Here is a 21,282-nt window from a genome sequence, read left to right on the forward strand (position 1 = left end):
AACAGGGCAAGGCAAATGTACTTGTAGAACAGAGTTATACAATTTTCTGATGCAGCTGTAAGTTTAAGTGGTGATTCAGAGAAGTCCTGATGCCATATTGGATGTTCCTTAAACGTGGGCTCTTATAGCCCTCAGGTGTTCTCAATCCAACTGGAATAGCCTGCTGGGGGCATCCTCATCTCAGAACAAATGGTTCCTCAACCACACATTCTGAGTCAGGAAATTGTTGTTTTTAATATGCCCTGTTTTTGTCAATATTTCTTGTGATTTCACAATCCAGTCATTGTGGCCTCCCAAATTCCTCCGCAAGCATACAGTATGAAACATCCTGACTTGGAAGTCATCAGAGAACATTGCAGTATTGGGAAGAGACAGATTAATTACACAGGAGGAAGTATCATTTACAAGTGCTGCCATTTTGGAGTTCCTGTCTTGGCTCAGTGGAAATGAATCTGAGTAGTATCCTTGGGGATGCAGGTTCGATCTCTGGCCTCACTCAGTGGGTTAAGGATCCGGTGTTGCCATGAACCATGGTGTAGGTTGCAGACTCGTTTTGGATCCCGTGTTGCTGTGGCTTTGGCATAGGCCAGTGGCTACAGCTCTGATTTGACTCCTAGCCTGGGAACCAACCCCAGGCCGAGGGTGCTGCTTTAAAAAAAAAAAAAAAAAAATGCTGCCATTTTGATTAATCTTTTGAAAGGAAATAGGGAAAATGAAAAGAAAATGTTTTTTAAAGAATATTGATTAAAACTGCTTATAAACTTTTTTTTACGCCAGTGCTTTTTTTCCCCTTGGAGCTGCACTACTCCAAAAAAGTAGTCAAACACCTTCAGTTAATATTGTTTCCTTACTTTTGAACTTTATTCGACTCTAGTACCTAATTATTTATTTATTTTATTTTTGCCATTTAGGGTCACACTGGCGGCATATGGAAGTTCCCAGGCTAAGGATTGAAATGGAGTTACAGCTGCCAGCCTACACCACAGCCACAGCAACATCAGATCCTTAACCCACTGATTGAGGCCATGGATGAACCCGCTTCCTCATGGATCCTAGTGGGATCATCACCACTGAACCACAACAAGAACTCCAGTGCCTACATTTTTAGATTTTGTTTTTGTAGGTAATTTTGTTTTGCACTCAGATTAAAAGCTGTTATTTTTACTTTATAGAATTGGAGGAATTTTTGTCAAATGAAGGAAGATTGCAAGTTCCTGCTGTGGTGCACCAGAAACAATCCGAGTAGGAACCATGAGGTTGAGGGTTCAATCCCTGGCCTTACTCAGTGGGTTAAGGATCTGGCATTGCTGTGAGCTGTGGTATAGGCCACAGATGTGGCTCAGATCTGGCATTGCTGTGGCTGTGGTGTAGGCCGGCAGCTTAGCTCTGGACCTCTAGCCTGGAAACCTCCATATGCAGTGGGTGCTGCCCCAAAAAGAAAAAAAGAAAAGAAATTATATGTCTTATAAGAGGATGTGGTAGTTTACCAAAATGGAACTAATACCTAGTAACATAATCATTTATATTCAATTTCCAGAAATTTAACTAGTATTAGCGAGTTATTAGTACAAGAGCACTAAGTTGAGAATGAAAATATAAAAAATGCTTTGCCATTAACTAACTTAGTCTTTCAGGGCTAGTGAGTCTTAAAAGGTATTGTGTGTGTGTGTGTGTGTGTGTGTGTGTCTTTTAGGGCCGCACTGGCGGCATTTGGAGGTTCCCAGGCTAGGAGTCGAATTGGAGCTGTAGCCAGCAGCCTACACCACAGCCACAGCAACATCAGATCCGAGCCCCACCTGCGACCTACACCACAGCTCACGGCAACACCAGATCCTTAACCCACTAAGCGAGGCCAGGGATCGAACCCACGTATTCATGGATGCTAGTTGGGTTCGTTAACCACTGAGCCATGATGGGAACTCCTTAAAAGGTATTTTAAGGATAGGATTCAGAAAAGTAAAAAATATGTACTAGGTATATACCAGGGCAGGCATTTTGATGTCTCCTGTACTTTATTTAGTGCAGTGCCTGAGCCACTATGCTGGTGCACTCAGTGTCCACTGAGTGAATAAAAAGGCAAAATACTAAGAATAATAAAGCAGATGAGGAAGAAAGAAGAAAAGGGGAAGGAAAAACAAAGACGACCCTACAGTTTGATATGAGGCAGAGCCATGTTTTTTTTTTTTTTTTTTTCCTTTGTTTTTTGTGGTTCTTTTTTTTGTTTTTTTGTTTTTGGCCCTACCCTTGGCGTATAGAATTTCCCATGCCAGGGGCTGAACTCCCACCACAGTTGTGCAGAATGTATGATTGGAATAAAGTTGTATATTCCATTGCCTGTTGGTTTCATGGCAGGTTGGGTTATTAGAAAGCCTAGAAATCCTGAAAGGTAGAGGATCATATTTGGTTGGCTTCTTGTTGATTAGCTACTAATAGAATTGATTAGCTAATGTTAGAAGTAGCGAGTGGGTGCCACAGGTGCAGCCGTACAAAGCAAAAAAGAAAAAAAGAAAAAAGAAAGAAATAGCAGGTGGGAAGTTGAACTGTATTTTACTTTTGAAGGACCATGCAAATGATTGGTTTTTTCCATTGGAAAAAAAAAGCCAAGGTATGTTTGCAATGTTTAAGATGTATCCCAAATTCATGGATAAAAACTCACCCCTTCTCACACTCTTTCAGCTTCATTTTTACCTACTTTGATCTTCCTGTTTTTGTTTTGTATCTCACTGCTCTTCCCTGTTATTAAGAAACTTTTATTAATAGATCTAATAGATGAAAATTTGCATTAAGTTTGTCTTAACTATTTATATAGTTTCAGATTTTTCTTAGCTAAGGATCCCCGTAGCCACTAAAAAAAAAACCAAACACCTAATTAAAGCAAAATCACAGTATTTCTTGCTTCATTGTGCAAGAACACTGTGAAACCATTCATGTAATAAAAAGTTCATATTAGTGTTTTATTCGCTTTAGGGAGTTCCCTTCGTGGCTCAGCAGAAACAAACCCAATTAGTATCCATGAGGTTGAGGGTTCAATCTCTGGCCTAGCTCAGTGGGTTAAGGATCTGGTGTTGCTGTGAGCTGTGGTGTAGTTCGCAGACCCAGCTCTGATCCAGCGTTGCTGTGGCTGTGGTGTAGGCCGGCAGCTACAGCTCTGATTCCACCCATAGCCTGGGAACTTCCATGTGCTACAGGTGCGGCCCTAAAAAAAAAAATTTCGCTCACTTTAAATCCTTGCAGTCTTCTGTGAATGAGTCTGTTATTCCTTGTGGAGTGCATCTGAAATCAGCCAAATGTTATTTTTAGCATTTAAGAAAACCTTTACTGGGCGCAGCAGGTTAAGAACCCAAATAGCATCCATAAGGACACAGGTTCAATACCTGGCCTTGCTCAGTGGGTTAAGGATCTGGCATTGCTGCAAGCTTCAGTGTAAGTCACAGACATGGCTCACATCTGGCATTGCTTAGCTGTGGTGGAGGCCTGTAGCTGCAACTCCACTTCGACCCTAACCTGGGAACTTCCATATGCTGCAGGTGTGCCCCTGCCAAAAAAGAAAACCTGAAAGAAAACCTTTGCTGTTGTGTGTGCCAGGCCTTTAGGCTAGGATTGGAGATTTAGCTGCAAATACTTGAGCCAGAATTCTTTGGATTGACAGACTTTCAGTAGACCACAGAATGAGTATTTTTGACCAGAGGGTCATCAGGTTTCTGTCACAGGTAATGGACTCTGCCACCAGGAGAAATTTGCCCAACATCCAACCTAGTTTAGAGGATAAAGGAAGAGAAACAGGGTTCAAATTTCGAAATAGTTTAGCTGGAATGTATCCCTTTAAATAAATTTATTTTCTTGCACTTGGTAAAGGGTTCTTTTTTCTTTTCCTTTCTTTCTGCATCTGGGATCAAACTCAAGCCATAGCAGCACCTGAACCACTGCAGTGACAATGCTAGATCCTTAACCTGCTGCATCAGAAGGGAACTCCAGTAAAGGGTTTTAAGTTAACTTTCTTACTTGGATTAAATGCTGACAGAAGGAAATCTGTTTCTTCTTTTTTTCCCCAAATTTTGCATTTTACTGGCATATTCCAAACTAGCATTACCAGACTGATCTGGAAATTACAGTAATACGTGGTTCTTAATGCTTATACTTCACATAATGTGAGCTTTCTGGTTGTTTTAGAATTTTTAGCCTGAACATTATTCTAAAAACTGATTATCATTCATAATAAATGACTAAGGCAGCTATACAGCAGTGGATTAATCAGAAGCAATTAGATCACTTGAAAAATATCCATAAGAGCTAATGATGTAACATGAAGTTCCTGAAGCTCCATATTCAATTTTGGTGGGGAAATATTGCTTTCGTGTTTTCAAAGAAGTGAAGATTGACCTTCCCTACCACCTGTGAACTGCTTAAACCTGTCCTTGGTTAATTTTGGTTTTAAGTGGTCTGAAAGCTCCTTCCCCTGTGGTTTTTGTCAGCATTTGTAAAGTTAGTAGTGGTATTGTCTGTGCCCTGGACACTTGCGTGTTGGTCCTTTGTCATGGGCAAGCCGGCTGTGGAGAGCTGGTGAAATGGAGCTGTGTGAAGTTGTTTCCTATTACTCTTATTTATCTTTCTTTTAATAAAGGGTCCTTTGTTTACTGTTTCCTCAACACAGAATAGAGGATTTATATGTTGGTGTTCCATCTCTACTTCTCTTTTCAATGAGGAAAACATTTGCTTCACTCCGCTGCCTTTCTTCTACAATGCACCCACAGGGTTTTGAAAGGCTGTGCCAAGAATTCTTTGGGGGTGCTGGAGTATAACCGTCCCAAGAGGTTCAGTTCTTAATGACATTCATTTTAGTTTCACAAGTCATTGTGAGTGTTGCTGTTTTTATAATAAGACCCCTCACCCCCGCCTTTGTTCTTTCCAGAATGTTCCACATGGGTCCTCTGATTGGGGAGAAGAAGAGTGATGTTCTTTTGGCATCATTTTACTCCATCTACTATTTTGTCCCTGTTTCTAAATGTCACTGACTTTGGGGTCTGATATTTGTTAGATAGTGCGCATTGCAGAGATTTCAAACAACAGTCCAAATTCTGAAGGTAGGCATAATTTGCTTGGCCCACCCAGCGTTGTTAAATTTCTAAGGTAGTTGCCATCATGTCAAAGACAAATGATTTCACTTCTTAATGGCCAATGCCTGAAACTGTATCTGTCACTCCAAGGTCTAATTTCAAATGTTTATGGTTTTAATAAAGAAAATGGATCATCCACACGAAGGTATTAAATATTTGACTACACAGACAAAGTTGAGAGTAAATGAGACAAGAGTGAGAAAAAGAGATTCAAAGGTGGTGAAAATCATATAAAGAGAAGTGGTAGGGAAGAGAGAGAGGGCAAGAGAGCAAAAAGGACTTGATCTGTGCCTTCACGAAGCTTCTCACATAATGACGTAGACACCCGGTTAATTACATCATCACAAATAAAGGAATAATTTAGTACATAATAAACAGATTAATGAATAATTTAAAAAACAAAAAGCAAAACACCCTCTGTGTCATCTGGCCAGTGGACGTTCAGTGACTTTTCTTTAACGATGCTATTTTTCTTCCCCAGGCTAAAGATCTAATAATTACACCAGCCACTGTTTTAAAAGAAAAACCAGACCCCAATACTCTGGTTTTTGGAACTGTTTTTACGGATCACATGCTGACTGTGGAGTGGTCCTCAGAGTCTGGATGGGAGAAACCACGTATCAAGCCTCTTCAAAACCTGTCCTTGCATCCAGGTTCGTCGGCTTTCCACTATGCAGTGGAAGTAAGTACATGGGAAGCTATATGGCGACATGCTAGGTCTTGATGTGCTTGCTAAGTAGCTCCTCCTGCTAAAACAGCTTTAGGGACGTATAGGCAATCATAAATGACCTGCAAACAGGTGGACTGAATATAAGTCTTAACTAACTTTTCAGATAATCTTGAATTTTTTAAAATGTCAGTTTAAAGAAATCATTTAGGTAGTAAGCCTGCTGTAGGATATACAGACCTAGAAATATAATGATGTTGGCATGAAACTTGTAACCGTGGCTTACAATATAAAAAATTACTTAGAGCAAATGGGAAGGACAGCTGGTAAGAAAATTAGCAATCAGAGCCAGCGCTGTTAATATTTCACTAAGTTACCTGTTAGATCTTCTAATGATTGAGAAGGGGTCATCAAATACAATATTACATTTAGATTTTAATGCTAACTACATGGTTTTATGATGGTAATAAGTTATAGTTACGCATGTTAAGGGACAAATAATTAGATAACCTCCTTCAGGCAAGAATGAAATAATGATACACATAAAATATTAAATATTTAGGAGAGTGAGGAAGGATTAATCATTTCAAATCTACCATCAGTCTTATGAATATAAAACTTAGCAGTTTTTGAAGTAGTCTCTTTAAATTTCATTATTTTTTAATCAATTAATTAATTAATTTAGCTTTTTAGGGCCTCATCTGTGCCATATGGAAGTTCCAAGGCTAGAGGTCAATTTGGAGCTGTAGCTGCTGGCCTTCACCAGATCCGAGCTGCGTCTGTGACCTACACCACAGCTCACAGCAATGCCAGATCCTTAACCCACTAAGGGAGGCCAGGGATTGAACCCTCATCCTCAGGGATACTAATCAGGTTCTTAATCCGCTGAGCCACAGTGGTAATTCCCAGTTTTGCCTCTTCTTGAACTTCATGTAAGTGGAATTATATTATATATATATATATATTTTTTTTTTTTTTTTTTTTTTTTGTCTTTTTAGGGGTGCTCTTGCAGGTTCCTAGGCTAGGGGTTGAATCGAAGCTGCTGCTGCCTGTCTATGCCACAGCCACAGCAATGGCTGGATCCGAGCCTCATCTACAACCTAGACCACAGCTCACGGCAATGCCAGATCTTTAACCCACTGAGGGAGGCCAGGGATCGTACCCGCATCCTCACATGGGTACTAGTCGGGTTTGTTAGCCACTGAACCACGACAGAAACTCCGTGTGCACAGCTCTTGTTTGAGCTCAAAGTCATGTAAGATCTATCCAGCCAGGACCAGCACTGACCTCTGTGAGGGCTGGGACACAAATACAGAGACATTCTATCATTCCCCCCTCTCTATCTCTTTCTGTCCTGGCTCCATCCTGTACCACAGGGTGCCTTGTGCACACACATAGATGCCCACACCCTCTGCAAACTGATGACCTGTGCCCAGCCCTTGGACTTAGCTGTGGGCATCCTTCTTAAGAGGATAAACCTAAGGAGGCCCATTCAGGCCCTGAAAATAGGACCAGGGCCATTCGGGCAGGGAATTCTTGGGAACAGGTATTTGGAGGCTGTCTAGAAAAGGGTCCAGCCAACTACTTGTTCCAAGGAGAAGGTCACAGCTAGAGGAAGATGGGCTCGAAGCCCTCTAAAGTGCGGGGCTCAGGACAGGGGTCCTGGTTATCTGGGTCTAAGGGCAGTAGGCATCACGTCATGTGTTCTTGAATGAGTAACATTCTGTAATGTGAATAGATTGTCTTTTTTTTCTTTTTTTTTTTTTTTTTTTTTGCATTTTAGGGCCTCATGAGAAGCACATGGAAGTTCCCAGGCTAGGGGTCAAATTGGAGCTATAGCTGCCAGCCTACAGTACAGCCCCAGCAACGCAGGATCCGAGCCAAGTCTGCAACCTACACCATAGCTCATGGCAATGCTGGATCCTTAAACCACTGAGTGAGGCCGGCATCAAACTGGCATCCTCATGGTTCCTGGTCAGGTTCCTTACCACTGAGTCATAAGGGGCACTCCTAAATGGTCTATTGTTGACAAGTATTTGTGTGATTTCCTTCTGTGAACATTCTTGTTTATAGTGTGCTGGTGCACTTGTTCACATGTTTCTTTAAGCTAGCAATTCTTGGAAGTTCCTGTCGTGGCTCAGTGGTTAATGAATCCAACTAGGAACCATGAGGTTTCAGGTTCAATCCCTGGCCTTGCTCAGTGGGTTAAGGATCCGGCATTGCCATGAGCTGTGGTGTAGGTCGAAGATGAGGCTTGGATCCCATGTTGCTGTGGCTCTGACATAGGCTGGTAGCTCCAGCTCCGATTCGACCCCTAGCCTGGGAACCTCCATATGCCGCGGGAGCAGCCCCAGAAAAGGCAAAAAAAAAAAAAAGTTAGCAATTCTCAAAGCATTGTCCTCAGACCCCCTGGGCTCCCCTTTCAAGAGATCGCCAAGGTTAAAACTCTTCACAGTAATACCAAAATATTATTTTTTTCCCACTGTGTTGACATTTGTACTCTTACACCCAACCCTCTGCCAGTCAGTCATCATTACATTGTTTACTGCCATGTGTTATAGTATGAAAAGAATGTCGGTTTTACTCAGGAATGTTCTTGATGAAGTGGTAATAAAGATTAATTTTATTAAATCTTGACTCTTGCGTAAAACATTTTAGTGTTTGTGACAAAACAAAAACTTTGCATAAAGCACTTCTGTCATACTGAACTGCTAAGGTTGTTTCAAGGAGAAACTGTTTTGTGTTGTGAGTTGAACTGGCAGCTCTTTTCATCTAGCACCATTTGTCCTTGAAAGAACAAAGTAAAGTTACTGAGACTTGGGAATGTGGCAGATGATTTTTTGAAAATGAACGAAGTGAACCTGTCACCTCAAGCAAAACAACAAACTGTATTTGTTGCCAATTCTAGCTCTCAAGTGAAAATTGGAATTTTGGAAATCTTGTATTCAGTTCACTACCATGAGCTTGACCCTTTCTGCTATCAAAAAGGTTTTATTTTATTTTTTTATTTTTTAAACGGATTAATTGGAGTATAGTTGACTTACATACAATGTTGTGTTAGTTTCAGGTGCATAGTTAATAGAATTAGCTATAATATACGTATGTATATACCCATTCTTTTTTTTTTTTTTTGCTTTTTAGGTCCACACCCCTGGCATATGGAAGTTCCCAGGTTAGGGTCGAATCAGAGCTGTAGCTACCCACCTACACCATAGCCACTGCAACGAGGGATCTGAGCCACGTCCGTGACCTACACTACAACTCACGGCAATGCCGGATCCTTAACCCACAGGGCTCGAACCTGCATCTTCATGGATACTATTGGATTTGTTTCTGCTCCACCACAATGGGAACTCCCTATATATTAATTCTTTTTCAGATTCTTTCCCCATGTAGGCTGTCACAGAATATTGAATAGATTTCCCTGTACATCCTTGTTACCCATCAATTTTGTATATAGTAGTATGTATATGTCAATCCCAACCTCCCAATCCATTCCGCCCCTCATTGTTAACTCTTTGGTAACCATAAGTTTGAGTCTTTTTCCATTTTGTGAATAAGTTCTTTCGTATCCTTTTTTGGTTAGACTCCACATATTAGTGATCTAATATGCTGTTTGTCTTTCTTTGTATGACTTACTTCACTTAGTATGATCATCTCTATATCCATCCTTGTTGCTGCAAATGACATTATTTTGTTCTTTTTTATGGTTGAGTAGTATTCCATTGTATTTATGTGCCACATCTTCTTTATCCAGTCATTTGTTGATGGACTTGAGGTTGCTTCCAAGTCTTGGCTATTGCAAGTAGTGCTGCAGTGAACACTGGGTGGCATATATTCTTTCAAATTATGGTTTTCTCTGGGTATATGCCCAAGAATGGCAAATTGCCAAATCATATGGTAATTCTATATTTAATTTTTTGTTTTTGTTTTTGTTTTTTTCCCATACTCACAGCACATGGAAGTTGCCAGGCCAGGGATCAAACCCAAGCTGTTGTAGTGACAACACTAGATCCTTAACACACTACATCACAGGGAACTCTTATATTTAGTTTTTTGAGGAAACCTCCATACTGCTCTCCACCGTGGTTGCACTGACCTACATTCCCACCAGCAATGTAGGAGGGTTTCCTTTTCTCCACACCCTCGCCAGCATTTATCATTTGTATACTTTTTGATGATGGCCATTCTGACTTGTGAGGTGATACCTCATTGTAGGTTTTATTTGCATTTCTGTAATAATTACCGATGTTGAGCATCTTTTCATGTGTTATTTGGCCATCTGTATATCTTCTTTGAAGAAAAGAGATGTTTTATTTTTTAAGATATTGGTGGTGATATTAACAGGAGTTAACCGTTGGAAGATCTGTGGAACTCAGTGAACTGACATTTTCCCAAATGATTATTACATGATGTGACAAATTTTTGTAAGAGTAAAGATGTATTCAGAAGTTCCTAGTTGGGTTCTTAACCCACTGAGCCCCAACAGGAACTCCTCGTTATGTGCTCCACGATTTATATTTCTTTTCTCCTGTAAGCTTTAAGGCTGTAAGCATCTAAAGACCCTGCTTTTCATTATCATTCAGTTCAAAGTATTTTCTAATTTCTATTATTTTTCTTCTTTGACTTACATGTCATATTAAGTAATGAGTTTCTTCTTTTCCAACACCTGGATCTTTGGTTTTGATTTCTGGCTTATCTTAAGATTGGAAAGCATGTGAAAAGAACATGCCTCCTGCAGGTGGTGTGTGCAGGGTTGTGTGTGTCCATTCGGTTAGTTTGCTGTTCCTGTTGTTCAAATCCTCCATACCTTTATCTCGTTTTCGCCTGTTTGTTCTATCATTTACTTAGAGAACCGGTGGTAAAAATGTTCCTTGAAAATGACTGATTTTCCTCTGTATTTATTAGTACGCAACAACTTCAAAGTCTTTTCCCATCCCTGCCCAGTGTTTTGTCTGTGACAGCAGCCGGAGAAGGTGACATGGCCCTACCATAGAATAGTCTTGACCTGCTTGGTTTCTACCATTTGGGCGGCTGAACCAGCTCTGGTCACATCTAGATTATTCACTTTCTGGAGTTGGAGTCAGCAGGATAAAATGACAAGATACATGGCTGTTTAGGGGTGGAGGGAGGAAGGGTGCTATGGGGGAATCTGATCCCATTTCCACATTCTAAACTGTCAGCCCATTTTGTGTGGAGATGTTTTCTTCCAGCCTCCATTGTTGTGTTATTTACCCATCAATTTCTTGCTCAGCAAAGGGTAACTCTGAATTCCCCCCAGATTTTGTTAATAAAGACCCCATGTTTTCATCCCAGTTACTAGCACCAGTCTCTGACTTTTCAAGATTGAGAGAGTCTGTCAGTAGTTTTACGTGGTGAAGGATGAGGACCCGTGGGAAAGTCCGTCCTTTGAACACAGAGGTTCTTTTCATGGAGTTACCTTCTAACATTGATTTCTCTTATCTTCAGTTATTTGAAGGATTGAAGGCCTTTCGGGGAGTAGATAATAAAATTCGGTTGTTTCGGCCAAAACTCAACATGGATAGAATGTACCGATCTGCTATGAGGGCAACTCTGCCGGTATGTACACTTAGTTTCTTGTGTGTTTCTTTTGATGTGGTGGGTCAGTGACGTTCCCACCAAGCAAATCATTTCTGAATACTTAGATCAGTATTCAGTACCAATCATTTGAGCACTGAGGTTACTCCTGATCTGTTTTTAATCAGTGAAAGAAAAAATACAAGGAAATAACCAATACCATTTGGCAATTCCAAAGTCTGTTTCTATGAGTGTCTGTGGGGGTTTAATGTGTATGTGGGAGATAACAGGATAAGGAAGAAAAATATGCCTGGGAGTTCCCGTCGTGGCTCAGCGGTTAATGAACCTGACTAGTATCCGTGACGGAGCAGTCCCTGGCCTCTCTCAGTGGGTTAAGGATCCAGCGTTGCCTTGAGCTGTGGTGCAGGTTGCAGATGAGGCTCATATCCCGTGTTGCTATGGCTGTGGTGTAGGCTGGCAGCTACAGCTCTGATCGTATCTCTAGCCTGGGAACCTCTATATGCCAGAAAAAAAAAAAAAGAAAAAAGAAAGAAGAAGAAAAGAAATTCATGCCTGCAACTGAAACAAATGAAATTTAACAACCATATGAAAACATGGTGTACCGCACAGGTATCTGGGGATGTTCTGCCTAATTGCTTAAGACATTAGCAAGTATGCAGTGATTTAATTAGTGATTTTGATGTTTTACCCCAAGTTTTATTTGTTTATTTTTTTAAAAAGATATCAAAATGGTTTCTTATGGCCACTGGGTATAACAGTGGCTGTAACACTGGCTATAATATTGTTACGAGCAGAATTCATTTTAAGGAGGGTCGGATTTCAACCCTAACAGTTCACATCTCAGTAGGGGATGGCTTAGATTACTTTCATTCCCTGAGACTTGACCAGGCTGCTTTTCTGAACTAGAAGAAGTCTTTTCCTCCTTTGACATATTTTGTGTCCCTCACCTTCAGCTGTGCATTGAAGAAGCCCAAGAGAAGACGCCTTTTTAGCCAGGCTCTTCCTTCTCCCTAACTTTTGTAACCCATGCTTCACTCCCTTCCTTCAGAGGCCCTCACATAGGAGCAGAAGGGAAAGTCAGGTAATTTCTTTGGATCAGGTCCTAATTGCATTCTTCTTCTATTACCAACAAATCACTGGGATATCCTTTCAAAAAAGGACAGAAGGAAAGGGAAGTGACATTTGTGGGACATCAACTCTGCCACAGATTGTTAGTTGTTTTCCATTCCTTGCCTTTTTAATCATAACAGCCATTGTCGTTATGCATTGTGAATTTTAGTAGCACTTTTGCACGGAGAAGAAATTGAGTCCAGAGAGGTTAAGCGCCTTTCCTAAAATCGCACAGAGAAAGGGGACAGGGCAACAAATGGGGTGCAAGTTTTTAAATCCATAGTCAACTTCTTTCCATTTCATCATACCTCTAGCCAGCAGAATCAGAGATTCCACAGTTGAAACAGGGGGATGATGTGTCCTGTATGATTGGCATATCTTGATTTCTGTGCCATTACAGCACTGATTGCTATTATGAGTTAGTATTTAAATAGCCTAATCCTGACATCATGAACCCTATTCAGATGTGTGTTTCTGACTCATTTCTACATTGGATAACCTATCACACCTCTTGAAAGTATGTTTCTTTGTCCTGCCAAGTGACTAGAAACTACTTATTTTGCAAACTGTCACCCATCTAATAAAGGAAAACCGTTTTCACTTTAGAATTAAACTACTCTTTGCTTTTGCCCATTTCCTGTTGGGTTATTTGTCCCTTTACTTTCCTACTAATTTTCAGGTTATCTCAACATGTTCCAGTTATGATCCTTTGTTGGTTATGTTACATATGTTCACCCAGTTTGTTGCTTCTGTCAGCTTTGAAGACAGAAGTTCTTAAGCTTTAAATACTCAAAGCTATCTTTTTATCTCCCTTATGATTTGTGCTTTATGGCTCTTTTTTGTCTGTTGGGGGCTGCACCAGCGGCATATGGAGGTTCCCAGGCTAGGTGTCAAATCGGAGCTGTAGCCGCTGGCCTGCACCATAGCCACAGCAACACCAGATCTGAGCTGAGTCTTCGACCTACACCACAGCTCATGGGAATGCCAGATCCTTAACCCACTGAGCAAGGCCTAGGGATTGAACCTGCGTCCTCATAGATGGTAGTCAGATTCATTTCTGCTGAGCCACGAGGGGAACTCCCTTTATGGCCCTTATTTAAGAATTCTTTTCTACTTTAAAGTGACACTGTATTCTTTTTTTGTAAAAGTCTTAATGTCTTGTCACATTTAAGTTAATAATCCAACTATGGTTGATACTTGGGTATAGTAAGAGGTAGGGAACCACTTTTTTTCTTCCTCATGTGCATAATCCATCATCCCACCACAAACTGTGGGGAAAAAGTCACAGAAAAAGATTCTCATTTCATTTTATTATTCCTTTTTTAACAGTCTAAAGCGTGCTCGAGGGCCATTTCTTACTGCTACAGTGGAGGAAAGTTGCGTTATTCATTCTGTTTTTTATTCCTACAGGCATTTGACAAGGAAGAGCTTTTAGAGTGTATTCAACAGCTTGTGAAATTGGATCAAGAATGGGTCCCCTATTCAACATCTGCAAGTCTCTATATTCGTCCTACGTTCATTGGAACTGAGGTATAGACTGACTCCCTGTTTGGGGTACTTTGGTGGGCGAGTTATCATTGTTTATTCTTGTGTGAAATTTCTAGTATGTCGTTTGAAGTAGCCCCTCAGTAGCATCATTGATGCTCCTTTCCCCTAAGTATTAAGACCATAAACATTGCTTTTAAAGGGCCAGATAGTAAATAGTTTAAGCTGTGTAGGCCAGAGGGTTCCTTTCGCTACCCAGCTCTGCCACTGTGGTACAGACACCAACATATGATAAAAGAGGAGTTCCTGTTGTGGTGCAGCAGGTTAGGAATCCAACTAGTATCCATAAGGATGTGGGTTTGATCCCTGGCCTTGCTCTGTGGGTTAAGGATCTGGCATTGCCCTGAGCTGTGGGGTAGGTTGCAGACGCAGCTCGGATCCCGCGTTGCTGTGGCTGTGGTGTAGGCCACAGCTGCAGCTCTGGTTCAGCCCAAGCCTAGGAACTTCCATATGCTGCAGGGGTGGCCCTAAAAAGAAAAAAGAAAAAGAAATGAGAAAGGAATGAGTGAGGCTGTTTGCTGTCCCCTAATTAACACTAACCACGATCTCCTCAGTTTACCAGTGTAATGCCTCCTGCCTTGGCAGTGCTCCTCCAAGGTTTTGAAACTTGGAGGAGAAAGATCAGCTGCTTTTTATCTTCATTTTCCCGAAGTTTTGGGATTACTTGGTAATGACTGGGAATGGAGGGCCCTCCTCCCACAGAGAAAATGTTGAAAATCAAGTTCACAGGCACTTGAGAGCTAGAGGGGCAGGTTTGAACACATGGTGGCAAGATCTCCAGGTAGGTCGCAGTCTTTTGGTTGGTGCCCTTGCAAAAGAAGGCCATGCCTGGAGTGGCCAAGGCCATCTGTGTGGGTGAGTGTGTGACGTAAAATACAAAGACCCTGTCCCTTGTCCTCGTCCTCTCCTGGGCAGATACACCTTTATGGAGAATGGATGTATGAGGGGTGGGGGGGAAATGGAATGTGGGTGGCAGATGGGAGGGTGTGGCATCTTTAGGGGTGGAAAGAATGAGACAGAGCTGCTGCTGTAGCCCAGCCATTCTGCTCTGTATGAGATGACTGCATGGTTACCAGTTTCTCTACTAGGTCATACAAATGAAAGCATTTATGTATCTGTCTATATACATGGCCATAGGAAAAGTACCTACGTGGTCCTTTGACATCCTTTTGATGCCTTTTTTTTTTTTTTTTTGATAGGCAAGAAATAGATTTATTGAGATAGGATGCTTATAAGAGATGCATGCAGGCAGGCAAGGAGGATCTGCCTTTTTGATGCCTTTTGAAAGACTATTAAGAGCCTGGGTAATGAAGTTCATGATTTAGTCTCCGTAGTAAGCTTTGAAGAATTGGGACAATTTTATTTTTATTTATTTATTTATTTATTTATTTGTAGGGAGGGACAATTTTAAAAAGTCATCTTCTCAAGTTTCTGACATTTTCATATTATTGAGTTTTCAGTTATTATTAGTTAACTTTAGGAAGAAAGAGCAATTTTTAAATTTTGTTGAAACTTGTCTCAAAGCAACACCCACTAGTAATCCTTAGGTACTTTCCCACTGATTCTCCTAGTCCTAGTTTGTGGAGAGTTTTTGTCATAAATGGAGGTCGGGTTTTGTTGAATGCTGTTTCTAAATGTCTTGACATGATTATATGGTTTTGTACTTTATTCTACTATAGCGTATTTTATTAACTCACTTTTGGATATTGAAAAAACCTTGTATTCTTGGGCTAAATCCTACTTGATTGTGGTGAATAATTCATATTATATCTTGCTGTGTTCACTTTGAAAATATTTCATTAAGCATTTTTGTGTCAATGCTCATGAAAGGTTATTAGTCTGTAGTTTTCTAACATACATAGTTCTGTGACTTAATAAATTTTCTAGACTCCTGGAATTCTATAACTGGAGTTAGACAAGCTTTTAAATCTGATTTTATAGTCTGAATTGTAGTCCCCATAATCCTCTGTATTGGTGGTCCTCAGATTTTTGCGTTTGAGTCTCTTAGGTGTTGTTCAAAATACACATATTTGGGAGTTCCCTTTGTGGCTCAGCAGTGAACAAACCTGACTAGGATCAATGAGGATGTGAGTTCAATCCCTGGCCTCGCTCAGTGGGTTAAGGATCCGGTGTTGCCATGAGCTGTGGTGTAGGTCACAGATGTTGCTCGGATCCTGCATTGCTGTGGCTGTGGCCTAGGCTGGCAGCTGCAGCTCCGATTCGACCCCTATCCTGGGAACTTCCATATGCCTCAGGTGTAGCCCTAAAAAGCAAAGCAAAATGAAATGAAATGAAATGAAGTAAAATAACATACACATATTTATCCTAATCCCCAGAGATCCTGGTTGAGTAGGTTTGGATGGTGATTCTAATGCCTGCCCATATTAAGACCCTCAGTGACAAAAATCCCGCCAAAGTAATGTTCTCCTACTGTATTCTATCAACTACACATTTGATCATGCTTTGGACCTTAGAATCAGGAGTTTTTAAAAATAAGCTTTCCAGGTAGTGGGGTAAGAATTGAAAGAACTGAAAGAAATAACTGATGCACATTATTTATATTTGGTTAGTATATTTATTTATTTATTGTCTTTTTAGGGCCTTACCCTTGGTGTATGGAAGTTCTCAGGCTAGGGGTTGAATCAGAGTTATAGCTGCCAGCCTATACCACAGCCACAGCAATGCGGGATCCGATCTGCATCTTTGACCTACACCACAGCTCAAGGCAACACCAGATCCTTAACCCACTGAGGGAGGCCAGGGATTGAAACCGCATCCTCGTGGATACTAATCAGATGCGTTAAGCACTGAGGCACGATAGGAACTTCTGGTTGGTATATTTATGTCAACTAGAATCTTCTAATTATTGTTATATGCAGAAAAAAAAAAATCACCTGTTATTCAGAAATGAGCAAGATGCAAACAGCATTCAGTGAAGCATATGGGTTGAAACATGTATACTACACAGATGTTATGTACTCCAGTCTGGCAGTTACCAGGCATTGCCTTTTCATGGTGGCTACATTTGATATGTGAGATACTGGGTGGAGAACTGGTACCAGTGGGTTCCAGGTCATTAGGATTCTTTCATCAGGGCTGACTGACTTTGGCTTGCTTTTTTATGTTACTTGGTTTTCTGATGGCTGTTTTTTGGGTTTTTTTTCTTCCTCTTTTTTGGTGTTGGGGGGTCTTTTTAGGACTGTACTGGTGGCATATGGAAGTTCCCAGGCTAGGGGTTGAATTGGAGCTGCAGCTGCCGACTTATGCCACAGCTCACGGCAATGCCAGATCCTTAACCCACTGAGCAAGGCCAGGGATCGAACCTGCGTCCTCATGGATACTAGTTGGGTTCGTTACCGCTGAGCTACTACGGGAACTCCTGATGGCGCTTTCCTATCTCTGCCTTCATAAAAGAATTGCAGTTCATCTCTGTATCACTTGGCTGATATTTTGGACTCGTGTGCTGCTGGCTAACATCCCCATTTTTCTTTGATGTTCTTTTCATGGTTATATTAGCTGATTAAGTGGATCTTTTATCCAAGAGGTATTTCATTTTCTGCGAATGAACAAATATATGGTGGGGTAATTTATTAAGTGATATGAGCACCTACTTGCTCACATGTGCCCAGTCTCTATTCTCTGATGGGGCACTCACTTGTGTATAAACTACTTGCAAGAGAATTACCATCCCAGATCTTGTGAAAGAATTAAAAATATATCTAACAGTCTTTAATGCTTTGTTTACTCCAGAGATTGCAAACTAGCACCAAGGTGGAAGTATTTTTATCTTTGAAAGCTACACATTATTCTCAGGGCAGGACATTGTTTTCACTTTCATGAGCCGTGATATAACAATCTGAAATTAATTATTGCTTCTCACACTCAGTAAGATTTAGTAGCTGCCGTATAATTAGAGAATGGCTCTGACACCAGCTTATGAATTTCATTATATTTGCAAAGGTACTCTGCCTCTTTAGATGTTTTATAGTCAATAGATTCTCCATTAATTATTATTTTTATTCATTTTCTGTATATCTTAGTCATTAATAACTGTTAACAATTAGGTTTTTATAATATAAGTGAATATAAAATGATATAAATATATAATATATGAAATAAAATATAAAAATACAAATATAATAGAATGATTAATAATAAATCACTATTAATATATTAATGTTATTTATAAATTATTATTCATTGTATTTACTTTATCCATTTTTATTATATACATTTATACATAGGTAGTACCTGTGTTCCAATGTTTTTGTACAATTCTTCATGTCTTCCAGCCTTTGATAATAATTGGATCCATTATTAAAATCTTTTTAGATTTCGGATTGTAATAAATATAAATAGTATTTATTAGCAACAACAACAACAACAACAAAAAAAAGACAAAAAAAAAAAAAAGGAGTTCCCATCGTGGCGCAGTGGTTAACGAATCCGACTAGGAACCATGAGGTTGCGGGTTCGTTCCCTGCCCTTGCTCAGTGGGTTAACGATCTGGCGTTGCCGTTAGCTGTGGTGTAGGTTGTAGACGCGGCTCGGATCCCGCGTTGCTGTGGCTCTGGCGTAGGCCGGTGGCTACAGCTCCGATTCAACCCCTAGCCTGGGAACCTCCATATGCCGCGGGAGCGGCCCAAGAAATAGCAACAACAACAACAACAACAAAAAAGACAAAAAAAAAAAATAGTATTTATATTTACTATATTTATTTATATAAATATAAATAGTACTTTTTTGGAATGTGTATTAATAGCTAATTAATTAGCTAATTAAATAGTGAATAGAGAATTTCTCTATTAAGTTCACATTATTAAACAAAATACTCAATACGTAAACCTCTTGTAAAACATTTGGAGGAGAAAATCATTCACATTACTGAACAATTTCTCTCTCTCTCTTTTTAGTTTGCCAAGGCATGTAGTTTCTCAGTGTGGGCTCCCATTTTCCAGACAAGGTCACTGTGGTGAAAGCACTAAGACGTAACCACTAGACCACCAGGGAACTAACAATTTCTCATATCAAAAAAGAATTTCAGCATCAATTTAATCAATATCTTCTGAAATAGGTAGTTAAAAACTGAAAGAAAAATTAACAGCCAGAGTGCTTCAAAGTGCAGCTCACTGTCAGTTAGAAATTAGATAACATTTGGGAGTTCCCCCTGTGGTGCAGCAGAAACCATCCAACTCATGTTCATGAGGACACGGGTTTGATCCCTGGCCTTGCTCAGTGGGTTAAGGATCTGGCATTGCTGTGAGCTGTGGTATAGGTCACACACAGCTCAGATCCTGCATTGCTGTGGCTGTGGTGTAGGCTGGCAGCTGCAGCTCCAATTCAACCCCTAGCCTGGGAACTTCCATATACCACAGGTGTGGCCCTAAGAAGCCAAAAGAAAAAAAAAAAAAGAAAAGAAATTAGATAAAATATGAGATCATTTTATTTATTTATTTATGTCATTTTGCCTTTTCTAGGGCTGCTCCCATGGCATATGGAGGGTCCCAGACTAGGGGTCTAATCAGAGCTGTAGCCGCTGGCCTATGCCAGAGTCACAGCAACACCCAATCTGAGCCGCATCTGTGACCCACACCGCAGCTCACGACAATGCCGGATCCTTAACCCGTTGAGCAAGGCTAGGGATCGAACCTGCAACCTCATGGTTCTTAGTTGGATTCGTTAACCACTGAGCCATCACGGGAACCGTGAGATCATAATATTTAAATAAGATTTACATGAGGAGTTCCCTTGTGGTGTAGTGGGTTAAGGATCCGGCACTGTCACTGCTGTGGCTTAGGTTTGATCTCTGGCCTGGAACTTCCATATTCCATAAGCTTGGCCAACAAACAAACAAACCCCCCCAAAAGCAAAAACAAAAAAACAAAACATAGAAATCTAGTTACGTGTACAGTTTCTTAGTTTTCACTTTATCAACTAAGGAGCTAAGTTACATGACAGGTTCAGTCTTGGATACCTAAGAACTCTACATTTAAAGGAGCTGGATTTTGCTGGTTTTAATATCTACATTATCCACCTTCACCCTATTTGGTAACTCTGGGCAGGTACAGCTATATGAGTGTGCATGCATGCAAGGGTGCAAACACACAACACATACATACACTGGCCTTTATTTCCTCGGTGATTCTGATAAGTTTACAGGTGCTTTGACCTTGGTCAGTAGCAAAATATACCCAACCACAAAACTCTGAGATTCTCTCCTGATCATTGCTCCAGGATTTCCACTTTTCCAATTTATCTCAGTGTCACCTTTACCCACTCTCTCCACTGGGGAGAGGGTGGTGAGACGGTGCTAAATAATACCAGGCTGAGAATAAGTGTTCTTAGAAGGGTCGAGTCTGATGACAGGGACGATCCTCTTGGCTGGCTGGGGCCTGCCCCTCTGACCAGATCCCACGCTGTCCACCACACATCTGCAAGCTACCAGTGAATTTGACTTTTCCAGCTGCACCCCAAGACAGTCTGACCTTGGCTCTAACACACCCTTCTACTTTGGAGCACCCCGAATATATTTCTGGAGTTGAACTCAAGTAGAGAACCTGTCTGCTTCTGGTGAATACCAGGCTCCCATGCAGAGAGTACAATTTGGACCTTGCAGAACAACATTTTAAGGAGTTCCTGTCGTGGCGCAGTGGTTAACGAATCTAACTAGGAACCATGAGGTTTCGGGTTCGATCCCTGACCTTGCTCAGTGGGTTAAGGATCCGGTGTTGCTGTGAGCTGTGGTGTGGGTTGCAGACGCGGCTCGTATCCCATGTTGCTGTGGTTCTGGGGTAGGCCAGTGGCTACAGCTCCAGTTAGACCCCTAGCCTGGGAACCTCCACATGCCGAGGGAGTGGCCCTAGAAATGGCAAAAAGACAAAAAGAAAAAAACCAAAAAAACATTTTAAATCATTTCACATAAACAGTTTCCCCATTCACAACTTCATTGGAAAACTTTCAGCGTGAAGTTTTCATGAGCGCTCCCTTTTTTTTTTTTTTTTTTTAATCTTTTTTCACACCTGCAGCATATGGAGAGCATATGGAAGTTCCCAGGCTAGGGGTCAAATCAGAGCTACAGCTGCCAGACTACGCCACAGCCACACCAGATCCAAGGTGGGTCTGCGACCTACACCACAGCTCATGGCAATGCCGGATCCTTAACCCACTGAGCAAGGCCAGGGATCAAACCTGCGTCCTCATGGATACTAGTTGGGTTTGTTACTGCTGAGCCACGATGGGAACTCCGAGAGCTTGCTTCTTAAAATCCTGCTGCCAAAGGCCCACTCC

At 41.0% G+C, this 21,282-nt stretch overlaps 1 protein-coding gene across 6 annotated transcripts in view; it reads left to right on the plus strand.

Annotated features, from left to right (window-relative positions):
* BCAT1 (branched chain amino acid transaminase 1) overlaps positions 1-21,282 on the plus strand; it is a 111,149-nt gene that overhangs the window by 34,790 nt on the left and 55,077 nt on the right. For 4 of the 6 annotated variants that reach the window (XM_021092209.2, XM_021092208.2, XM_084956552.1 and 1 more), the window contains exons 3-5: positions 5,596-5,796; positions 11,251-11,361; positions 13,861-13,980. In XM_021092209.2, the coding sequence (XP_020947868.2) occupies positions 5,596-5,796; positions 11,251-11,361; positions 13,861-13,980 (432 nt within the window). The remainder of the gene's footprint in view (positions 1-5,595; positions 5,797-11,250; positions 11,362-13,860; positions 13,981-21,282) is intronic. The other 2 variants (XM_084956551.1, XM_084956550.1) reach the window with 1 other exon arrangement.

The sequence above is a fragment of the Sus scrofa genome, chromosome 5 (genome assembly GCF_054392235.1).
Source record: "Sus scrofa isolate SSC_HxYL_T2T_F1_AM1 chromosome 5, Sscrofa_HxYL_maternal_Yorkshire_Landrace_v2.0, whole genome shotgun sequence".
In the NCBI taxonomy this organism is placed as follows: domain Eukaryota; kingdom Metazoa; phylum Chordata; class Mammalia; order Artiodactyla; family Suidae; genus Sus; species Sus scrofa.